The sequence below is a fragment of the Ostrinia furnacalis genome, unplaced genomic scaffold, assembly GCF_004193835.3.
Source record: "Ostrinia furnacalis isolate ACB-3 unplaced genomic scaffold, ASM419383v2 OfSCF3557, whole genome shotgun sequence".
Classification (NCBI taxonomy): Eukaryota; Metazoa; Arthropoda; class Insecta; order Lepidoptera; family Crambidae; genus Ostrinia; species Ostrinia furnacalis.
This window is the reverse complement of record NW_021133796.1, coordinates 474,151-486,239: the sequence shown is the minus strand read 5'-3', so window position 1 is coordinate 486,239 and position 12,089 is coordinate 474,151. Positions and strand designations below refer to the sequence as shown.

General features: G+C 36.6%; 1 protein-coding gene across 8 annotated transcripts in view; it reads left to right on the top strand.

The window, feature by feature from the left end:
• Nucleotides 1-12,089, top strand: part of LOC114358009 (protein 4.1 homolog) — a 42,888-nt gene that overhangs the window by 13,698 nt on the left and 17,101 nt on the right. For 7 of the 8 annotated variants that reach the window (XM_028311858.1, XM_028311861.1, XM_028311860.1 and 4 more), the window contains 3 exons: nt 3,894-3,988; nt 9,748-9,844; nt 11,708-11,772. In XM_028311858.1, the coding sequence (XP_028167659.1) occupies nt 3,894-3,988; nt 9,748-9,844; nt 11,708-11,772 (257 nt within the window). Of the gene's footprint in view, nt 1-1,536; nt 1,734-3,893; nt 3,989-9,747; nt 9,845-11,707; nt 11,773-12,089 lie in introns of those variants that run through there. The other variant, XM_028311864.1, reaches the window with a different exon arrangement.

Here is a 12,089-nt window from a genome sequence, read left to right as displayed (position 1 = left end):
AACTAAATTGCGAGCGTCGGGTGATGTTTGCAGTTCGCTCCTTTATTAATTAGGTAGTTGATAATTTTTCTTTTGTCACTTTGTTTACTTTTTTTATATAAGTTTATATTTTTCACAACAAAAATTTAGTCATAATGGTTTGCCCAACTTTATGTGTATATTTAACTGTGGAAACTTAATTGGTTTATGTGTTTTCTCACTGCACCTAAGTTAAATTATATTGTAACTGTATGTTTCCCAAAAAAAAAAAAAAAAAAAAAAATATCCTTGGACATTTTACACTACGCTTCAGAGGGGGGGCCTCTAACTTCTAAAATAAGAAAATGAAAAATCTAAAAAAAACATATGATGTACATTGTACATTACTATAAAATCTACCAACGAAAATTGTTTTGAACGAGATCTAGTAAGTAGTTTTTTTTAATACCTCGTAAATCGTAAACCGCTTATTACCGCGTAATCTTTCATACAAATAACTTAAATTAAAAAAAAAAAAATTTAATTTCATAAATCAATGGTACGGAACCCTTTGTGCGTGAGTCCGACACGCACTTGGCCGGTTTTTTTTTGTACCTCATAGTTGAAGAAATGGAACGCGAAAAACGAATTTTTAAACCACTACGATACCTATGCAAAATTTTAACACGCTCCACAGTTGTGGATATATATCTCATCTCAAAATTCTTTAACAAACAAATCAATTCATCAAGTTCAAGTTCATAACTTCTAAAGAAACTTGAGTCATAATTTAATTATCGTTAAAAGAAAACTTTATTAGCGTTATCTCATGTTTATTTACGAACAAACACAAACACAGGTGACCTTGCTCATCACTTAGTGCACTTTCGGCGGCCGCCTGACTCACTGATTGTCACTGTGCCAGCCTGGAGTGACGTCACGGTCTCATTGAACCAAATTATTGCTCCTATAGTCCTAATGAAACGTCTATTAATATTGTTCTGTTTAAGGCCTGTTAAGAAATAGTACGCGGAAGCATGAATGTACACTCAAGATTTGATTTAGGCGACTGGTTTAAACAGTCAATCGATCACCGGTCTAAGTCTGTGTTTGAGTTTTATTTGGTTTATAATAATTTCTTTTTTTCTTATTCCAAAATGGAGTAAATAGCTCTTGTTCTGCATCTTGCCTGGAGTATTCAATCAGAGAGAAACTAGTTTCTTACCTCCAACTGCGGAAACTTATATTAAATTCAAAGTCTTATTAAGGCGTACAAAAGAAGGACTATTCTGTCCTTGTCATTTTGAAATCACTGATTCTGTAATCTGTTGCTCAAAATACAACGACCGTTCCCTAGGTAATTTCTTATTTGGAAAAGATTGCTTCCTAACAATAAGTCCATAACGTTGTTTTGGAACCTAAAACTTTCCCTTAATATCAATATTATTTGCCAATGAAACTGTCCTTCAACAAAGTTGTTCATATTTTTGGCAAGCATCACAAACGCATCTCCACCCCGTCTAGCCGATAGTGAACACCGATATTAATATCACGTCCACTCAACATTTGTTTACACTTTATGCCGCCAGTGCGCACGCGACGTTCGCGCAGACCGATCGTGGGTCTATCTAGTCAGTAGTCAATGGTCAGTGGTAGTGGAACTTGTTTGTGAAGTGAGAAGTGATACGAAAGAAATATTTAGTACATTATAAGAAAGATTGCATTTGGCAAGATGGTGTTCAATGATTGCTGGTCTCCAAGCTGTACGAAAGCAAGTTGGTGTTGTTTTATGATTTATAAACTATGTTATTTTTGTATAGGAATCCCCTTGTGAATTTACCAAGAACATACCGGCTTTTTGCCGGATTACTTGTAGTTTTTTAAGACCTTTATAAAACAGCCAATACTTTAGTAAATCTTAATGATGTCCTAGCAGGGCTAGGTTTTCTGGCGTCTACATAAAGTACCTATACATATCCACGACTTGACTCCGAGTATAAGACCACGTGCTCATCGCCCTAATATTTGCTTCCCGGCAAGCTACGAAACATACATAAATTGTATTTCTTAAGCTCTTTACATACTACATACTTCTTCTTTCTCCGCCTCGCCTTATCCCGATACGCGGGGTCGGCTTTTCCAGTCGTGGGCTCTATAAATAATGCTACTACTGACGTATATGGAAGTGTTTGTTCCAAAAGTTCCATGTTTTCTTTTGTACAAATAAAAATAAATTATTATGCTACGTATTTATTCGGATCTTGACGATTAGATACCGTTTAAATTGTAACTATTTTCCACTACTGGAATTTGTTTGTTTGTTCAACTACCGAATCGACAGAGCGAAATGTTATAAATATTGATCGCTGAAGTAGATGTATAGAGCCGGCCACAGTGACTCATACAAGTATTTTTGATATTCCTCGAAATATACATTTGTTTATATTGATTTGCTGGGAATCTCGGGGAATAGTTTTATTCACTTCCCCTAAGTGTGGGATAGGATGGAACCACCATGGTGTCAAGGTCGACATAATATAAGAATAATTACTTATATGGATACTTATATGGGTTGCTTACATTATAATATTATGCATGCTGTGGTTATCGTTTGTGTGGGAGCAGTTAGCTAGAGACCTTTGGCTTAATTTTTTTAATTGTGTATAATACTGTATCTCATGTGGATAGCCCAATAAAAAATAAATAAATAAATAATGGATGGGTATTGGACGAGCTTTTAAGTGCCACTAGTAGCAAGTACGCAGTCAAGTTATGACTAAATGGAATGCAAATATGTTACGCTTTCAATTAAATTAATAACACTTGTGACATTATAGATCTTCTACAACACCCCAATTTTTGTCTGAGTTGACGATGTGAAAATATTAGATTTAATGCAAACGTGCAATGTCTCTATCAAACTGAAAACTATCACAAAAATATTTCCATCTAAATAATATAGCGAAAGTAACTGAAAACTTAACTCTATGTGCAACCTTTTTCACGTCTTAACCGGTAAGTAGAAGCCTAAAGCTGGCATAATTGATGTCTAGATTGCATTTAAATACAGAACCTAGACTTCAGCTCGTCTCAAAAATACCTGAAAGCAACGCGGAAAAAGCCGCAGCCACAAGCTAATACACAAATGTTACCTACCATAATATGTAACATTACACAATATGATATTGTGGAATTAAATTTACACCGCGGTTGCGGCGAACAGTAGCGCGGGTACTATGTCATAAACACAAGGCTTGTTTAATTTTGGCACTACGCCGTTTGCAATTAGTGTAATTACCTCTTGACATGCTCGTGAAAGCATTGCCAGGGATCTATCATAATTTTTGGTAATTTTATGTGTCCACCACACGAGAGAAAAAATTGAAATTAAAACAATAATAAATATCATAAAGTGCTCGTAAACAAGATGAAATTTATTGTTTCATAACCGCATTCTTTACTTCTTTCATCTCATATTTTTATTACTTGTATTATTATAGCCGCTTTAATAAGCAATATTTTAAAGTAGACTTCAAATGGAACAATACATATTTATTAATAGCTCTGTCATAAAACTACACAAAACAGGGGGAAGAGGGTCACTGTCAAGCTTGATTTCTTTTCGTCCCTTCTTGATATTTGAGTTCGTGACACTAAATTCTAAATTCAACTAATATACATAGATGACCTACACTGAACTGTCCCACCAAACTCATTGACAGGGGGGCGCCACCATCGTTCAACTACATAGTTTCCAACATGACAAAAATCGGAACCAGCGATCCGGTATTGACGGTGGCGCCCCCCCTGTCAATGTCACGGGAGGGACAGTTCAGTGTATTGGGTCTATACCTAATATGCCAACTGTTAAACTCGGTCTGCTTTCGTACTCGATACCTTAGCACTTTACAATAAAGTCCAATTTTAATTTCCAGGTCTAGGAACAGACAAGGATGACATGCCCCCGGAGGCTGCTAAAAGGCACACCATGCCTCCACAGCCGGCGCCGCGGCCCACCATCAAAGACAAGGTATGTTATGTTGTTGGACACCATGGAACACCATAAAACATAATAACACACACATATCATTGTCACGTCCTTTGCAGACCAGCCGGGCTAGGATGCGCATCGTCATAAATTTAGACGATAAACGTATGAGCTTATCGCGTAAAATCGATAAAAGCTTATCGAGGCGCGCATACTAGGCCTAGAGCCAAACTAAGTTATGTAGCTTAGCTCGCATAATATCTAACGCAGTTTCTCATAGTGTTTTTATATGTTATAGTTTGCACAGCTATCGAAAACTGCAATAGCTAAGCGAGCTAAATGTAACTTAGTTTAAGCTCTTGGTCTGCAACTCATGTAAAAATTACGCTCTGTCGAAACCGAGAAATGGCGGTCCGAAGTAGTAGTATTATTTGTATGAGTGATCAAGCCCTGCATCCGTTTTAAACTCGTGAAAACTTTAAGGCGAGAATGAATAAAGTCTGGTCGCCTCGTAATTACGAGCGAGCTATAAAGACAGGTAGCTTGGGGTCATTGGACAAAATTCTACGTGCTCGGCGACCGGACTATAGGCACTTACAGAGCAAGTATAACTATCCTAGACTGCATCTCACTTAACATCAGGTGTGATTGCGGTCAAATACCTGCTTTGTTTTGCATTAAAAAATACCTACAAACAATACTGTAACTTCGAACCCGCATTTTCGGATGCAATGCGTAATTTCTCTTAAGGGTGCGCGTAATCTGAAATGCTGACGACTGAAATCCAAGTAGATTATTGCTCAGTCGGTTGACTGGTCTGCTCGGTTTTGAGTTGATAGTGTTTTGACATGCGCGTGGCCTTAAGTTGTATTGAGATAGCGCGGGCGCCATAGTGTTTTGACATATTACTTGTAATTAAAGAAATGTTTAGTTAATGCAAGTATTTATAGTTACTTGCTTTTCCAACGAGTAGTGGTTCTGGTCCACTATAAGGTGGGTGCACACTCACTGACTGGGGTCATTGGACGAAATTCTACGTGCCCGGCGACTGGGCTTTTAGTAGGAAGGCGCTGGATGCAGACCGCTGCCAACCGATCCTTATGGAAATCATTGGGGGAGGCCTATGTTCAGTAGTGGGCTGAAATGATGATGATGAGTGATTCTGGTTGACAAATTCTTCCTCCCCTTATGTAAATTTCTTGTTTGAAATTGAGTTTAAATTCTTTGCTCCAAGTATGTGAAGTTAATTAATGTATGTTCTATATTTATCTACTATAAATACAGGTCACATTTATTCAAAGGGGTGATGAAAACAACCTGATGACACTATGTTGTGGTTAACCTTTGATTTCATAAAGTGAGATGTATGAATGAGTGATGTCATCGAGTCTCGGCATGTAACTAGGTAAACAATTCGTCATGCTTTAGTCGGTACAGCATTTAAGAAGCTTCATGACATAATATTGATTTGTTACTGGAATTTTCCCCATACATATTGGTAAATGGAGATGCAGTCAATGTCAAATACTTCGTGACACACAAAGTGTCTTTGTTGCCATTGGAATAAGGTTGTGTTGTCAACTTTTTGGCCAATTTGGGTATCACTATTTGACGCTTGACTGTAACTGAGCTACATTTCCACGTATTATGAGTAGGGCAGTAATTTTGCCCTTAGACTCTCTCTCAGTTCTTAATTTGACCTGTATGTTGGTTCGTGATTAGCTCGCGTTTGGCTGAACCGATTTTGATGCGGTTTAAAAAATGTTTGTCTTGTCACTGGCTATAATGATATAGGTTCAACTCATACGAAATAAAATTTCTTTGTGACTTGTCGAAACACTATGGCACACTAAAATGTAAACAATATTATTTTTAACTTGAAGGAAAAAAAGCATATCAAATGATACATTTTTATTGAAAAATAGTTCTTATTGCAACCAAATAAGATTCCACAATGTTAAGATGAGTATATACTATAGTCTGGTCTGTGAGCACGTAGAATTTTGTCCAATGACCCCAAGCTACCCATTCTTATCGCTCGCGCGTAATTATGTTGCTGTCGCGTTCGCACACTCACTGCGGGCACCCGTCGCATAGTCGCGACAGCAATATAATTACGCGCGAGCGATAAGGATGGGTAGCTTGGGGTCATTGGACAAAATTCTACGTGCTCACAGACCGGGCTTTAGAGCATTTCTATGTAATGTATCGTTCTTACGAAATGATACAATACAAGTAAGCAAAATGTCTGGTTCTTGAAAGGGTGACACTGACACAAGAACATTTCATAGTGCGGCTCGTTGTTCTATTACAATTAAATGCTCCTATAGTCTATTCTCATCTTTACATTTTAAAAATAATCTCCAAAAGATTCCTTTTGATTTTGGCAGATGTTTGTTTACATTTGTCCCGCTGGACTGATAGAAACAGCACAGTTATAACATCGTTCCACTGTAACGTAGTAGTTATTGTAACTGTTATTCATGTACTAATACAATACACGAATAGAGTAGCTTTAGAAAATATGCATGATTAGTCGTTCATTTTTTTTACCTTCTTGTATTGTGATGTGATTTTAATACTTTTAGAATAACCCATGGAGGGTTTATCTTATAGCCTTGATATAAATCACACTAATATTTTTTTAACAGTTCGCTGCTCAATACCTACTACGTTATTACAAAATACTTTATTCAAATTATGTTTCCTTAACTGTTTCTAAATTCATAAGTAAGAATTAACTTAAAGTGAGTAAAATCTTACTTTATGAGACCGGATTTCTTTGTAAGTGGTATACGTTATTTGGAATTCCAGTTATCTAATATCGAAAATAATATAATTACTTAACTAATCTGTTTGTGTATCGTTAGATTCTTATCAAGTTAATATTCTGAGTAGGTCATCTGCATGACATTGACCGACAGTCACATTTATTTATAGATGTGTGTATTTTCTAAGGCTACGGTGGCAGTGACTCATGTTGCATGTTACATACTAATCACAGACAAACAAATGTATTGTATTTCTTATGTGCATGTCGCTTTTTCATGTAACATTTCGCCGGCGGGGAATACACTGGAATTTATTTTTGAAGAATATTTTTTTGCGTGGGGAAATATGTATGTTTCTTCTGGATTGGATATTGATGTATAAGCCTAAGCGCAGACTACTGACTTTGTCGGCCGATCAGTATGGAAGTGCATCGATTTGGTATCAGTCGATTCCTCATACAAATTAGAAGTCGACCCAACTATCAGAAGTTGATAGTCTGCGGGGAGTCTAAGGGTGGGTTGCACCATCTTACTTTGACAGTAACTATGACGATAACCGGTGCTTTTTATATGGAGTTTGTCAGATTTTTGACGTTTGTCAAAGATAAAGTAAGATGGTGCAATCAAGCTTTAGAGTGCTTATTTCTTAACAATAACAGCAACATTTGCTATCATAATATTATGATTGAAGATAACATTTGCAAGATTGTAAGTTTTAAAGCATACTAAATTAGCCACTAATTTCCTACTGTCATACTTGTCAATCATTGTTGGACAGTGGATTACTGTCGTCTGCTTTAGGCCGCTTTAGTCGTTTTAAAGTCTTAGAAAATTTCTTCTATTTGCAAAAAAGAAATCAAAAATATTTATTCAGTTTAGACCACAAGTGGCACTTATATTTATGTAAAAATTCAATCACGAAAGCTTCATTGCCACAGTTTTTTGTCTGTAATAACGATGAGCAGGAATATCTGATCCAGGAGTAGTCATTAACATTATTCCAACGAATCCCCGTTCTGCCGGTGTATCCCCGCCCTAACCTGTGTTGCGCACGCTGCCGGAAGCTGCGGCGGCGCTCGGGCGGCGCGGCCAGCGCGTCCTCCGCCAGCTCGCTGGAGGGGGAGTACCTCGCCGAGCGGGACAAGGTGCACACTCGCTTGCTAGGGAGGGGGTGAGGGAAGGAGGGAACAGCGGGGTAGGGACGATAGGGGGGATGTGGGAANAGCGGGGTAGGGACGATAGGGGGGTGAGGGAACAGCGGGGTAGGGACGATAGGGGGGTGAGGGACCAGCGGGGCAGGGACGATAGGGGGGATGAGGGAACAGCGGGGTTACGAATCTTAGCATAGGGGGAGATGAAGGAACAGCGGGGTTGTTACGAATCTTAGCATAGGGGGAGATGAGGGACCAGCGGGGTTGTTAAGAGTCTTAGCATAGGGGGAGATGAGGTAACAGCGGGGATGTTACGAATCTTAGCATAGGGGGAAAATTTACCGCCAATAACCCAACCTGTGAAGGTCAAGTTTGTCCTGGGAGAAAGTTAAAACGTCATTGGACCCAAAATTAATCAGAACGTAGGAGGAGTTCGAAGTTAAGGGTCGATTTACTCCAATGCACTCGCTTAGATAGGGGAAATAAATAAATTAAAAAATAAACTGTATAAAAACTTTGCCTAGATACGTAAATAGATCTTTGGGCTGCGTTAAGTATGGGCTTTGTGGTGGTGGTGGTGGTTCTCCGATGTTTTTAAAAACCATTAGTGGCGGTAATTAATTACCACATGGCAGCATTTAATTCACTAGTATTATTACAGTAACTGTCTTATAGTAATAGACAGACAAATATTTCAGTTTGTAGAAAGCTATTAATAAATAAATGTAACCAGAAATTTTAGTAATGTATGTTGATAATATTTTATTACGTTACTTATTTGTACGTGCAATGACATTAGCACGGTAATAATATCATACAGTATTGTAACTTCATATAAACAGACGAAACGAGAACTTTCTTTCGAAATTCAAATCTCGGTATGCGCTCGGTATGCAAAAGTCGGGGGTGTCGCGAATGCGAATGTGCCGAATGGACGTCGGTGGCCATGTGTTAAAAATGACAAAACTGATTGAATTTGACTGACCGTCATTTACGGTCAAATTGGTCAAAAACTAGTCTACATTTTCAGTCAGTTTGATTTGAAATGAAAATTATATTGTATTAAACCAGCTTTTGCCCACGACTTCGCCCGCCCGAAATTAACGTAACAGATCATTATGATTATTAAAGTTTTAAAATTATTTAAGTAGATTTTACTAAATTAAATCTACTAGTTAATCACAAAACAACACACATTTTTAACCTATTCCATTCACAAAGTATTTTGTTTGATTAACTAAATAAAAAAATACAATCACAAAACTATAGGTATAGAAATTTTAAGTAGGCAGATGTAATTAAACTGGGTACTGTAGGTGGGCAGCCCTATCGCATGTTGTCATACTGTGACGTACCGCGCGACTGTTGACATTTATTTCAAAAATATGGCCGAGTTGGAATACTGTATAGATAGTATTACCGTGACATTAGTGTCAGAAATCAATAAACTCATACATAAACGTCAGTTGAATGGCTGTGTTCATGCGTCACAAGTCACCACCATTGTGTTCCATGACGTCATTCATAACTAGTACGAGCTTACTAGAGTTTGTAGATTAAATAGTTTTACTTTTTGAATGATTAGTAAAAATTACAAGTCTGTTTTTGGTAATATTTGAAGAATAAAATGCACTGTATAATAACTACATTTAGTTAAAAAACAATAGCTGGCTTTTTAACAAAGATGCTCTAAATAAATATTGAGTAAATTAACATTAGACAGTTTTAGTGTGTCAATAATTCAATATCGTTCCATTTTGAATTAAAAATGTGCTTAGGTATCTAAAATCTTACCATAATCTTCTCAGAAATTGTACAGCAGTGTTACGACAATAATATGGCAATTCTTGATTTCATAAAAACCTCTTGACACTTGCAGAAGCCCCCGCCTGGAGCCGTGAAGGTCATGCCCACCGCACCCCCGGATAAGAAAGAAGAGAAGAAACTGGCGGAACAGAAGAAACCCGCTGAAAATGGTATGTAAAGCTAAAATAATGCAAAATAATCCCAGTTTCTCGGTGTTCTTTGTCCCATAAATTTATTTATGTACCATATTAAAGTTAGGTGACGTCTTGGTGTATCTCCAGTAATAACTACCGCTAGTTAAGTTTGCACGAAACTTGTCGCTGATTACTATTTAGTCATGTGGTCTGTAATAACTTGGTGTATGGTCTTAGCCAACTATACAGGCTTATTATCATCATAAAGTTCGAGAAAACACATTTACTAAATTTTTTGAAGAGAGGTATTAAGTTAAGGGTCATTCCATGACAAATGTTACCGAGGGTGAAAAACTAAATATGTTCTTTTCGCATTAAATCTGATGAATTTTAAAAGTAAACATTCCAAATTATAATGTGCAACAAAAAAAAACTGAAAGAAACAAGTAATTTTTAAGTTATTAATCTTCAAAGTCTATACTTAAGTCATCTGTCTGAATGATCATTTTCTCTCTAATTTATTGGTAATACGATTTAAAAAAAACTATCAATCTGTGAAACGTTTTGCCACTATATGATTCGAGGGTATTTATCATAGTATTGGTAGATAGTGTCATAGTCCCAAAAAAATTGATAATCATCAAGTTTTAAGTGTGTTTTCTTGTTACTTCGGCGATGTAACACCCGAAACAGAAAAACAGGTATTTGTTTTATTATTGTACCTTACACGTCGATTAGAGTAACAATATTTGGTAAAAGTAAGGTCATGGTAGTAATGATTTCAGATACTAACTAATATCTGAGTATGATACTAATTTAGTATGTTTCTTTCTTGATTAAAAACTGTAACACCCGAAACGTTTCGGGTATTACATTTTTATTTCTAAGTCGATAATGTGTGTATATTGCTTGGAGAAGTGAAAAAGTATTACTGTGAGGCTCCTTTGACCTCCCACTAGCGCTGGCATCGGAAAAAGAGTCATATTTCTCAATTTAAGACTTTTTTGAAATGTCGACTTAACACTAAAATTAAGGTACTGCTAAAAAGTGTCCATGTTTGACATTTCCAATAAATATCGTAATTAGAAATTAAGGTAATGCTATTTCAAGCCAAAAACAATAGAAAAAGCTATATTCTGAGGAAAAATTAAACTTGAACTTTGTATATTTAAAAAAAAAAGCTGCTTCGTAATTTCAAACGAGAATTAGCTCTATTTGTGTTTATTTGTTGTACTCCTTATTTTGAAGTACCTAGAAACTAATAAAACACCGATTTTATCGATAAAACGCGTTGAATTTTCGTACTCGTAACACCCGAAACAGAACCATTGTAACACCCGAAACAAAGAAAAAAATTATAAAAAAATAGTAAAACGTTTTATTTAACAGTGATTGTATGTTACATGGTTTGTAAATTTCATACTTTAGAAGTCCTGTAAGTTTTAGGTATGATTCCTTAAGAAAATTCGCTAAATTTCGAGTAAATGCAGCAACAGTCAGAACATAGAGGCAAAATCTCGTAACGCCCGAAACGCACACTTTTCGACTCATATTTTCGTTATCCTACATTCTAAGCTGTACAAACTTTATTATTTAGATAAAACAACTAAAAACGGACTGATTAAGGCACTAACATTATTAAAATACTATTTCAAAATACAAGAAATTGTTGAATATGTGTGTACGAACGTAACACCCGAAACGATGGAATGACCCTTAACCGACTATTTGTATTTGTCAAGTTCTGAAAAAAATCTCACCCTTCAAGTCTTAGTATCAGCGAATCGAGACAATAGAAATTGTTACCGCGGTCTCATGCGACCGCTTAGGACTCCACGAGTTAACAATAAACAAAATTTAAAACGTTGATAAACAACTATTTTATTGTCCCTATTTCAGGCACAGACACCTCCAGCGACCCAGGCATCACCAACAACGTGGAGACCACGCCCAAGAAAGCCAAGGTGAGTCTAACTGCCTCCACCACGCTGCTAATACAATGTCCATACAAGCGAATGGTAGACACAGTATCTTTCGATTCAACTTCATCGCAGTATGTGATGTCAAAGTAGATAGTGTATTATACATTTTGTAAATATGAACGTCTTAGATACTGCAAGTACTGCAACTAGCGAGGCATGCATATATGCATACAGCATTTTTGTATTCAGTTCGCACTGCGTGTTTCTGTATAAGTTTAAACACTCTGAAAACGGAGATTGGCCTTTTAATCGAAATTATGTTGTAAACTTGTACACGACACTTGTCGCGTTTTATAATT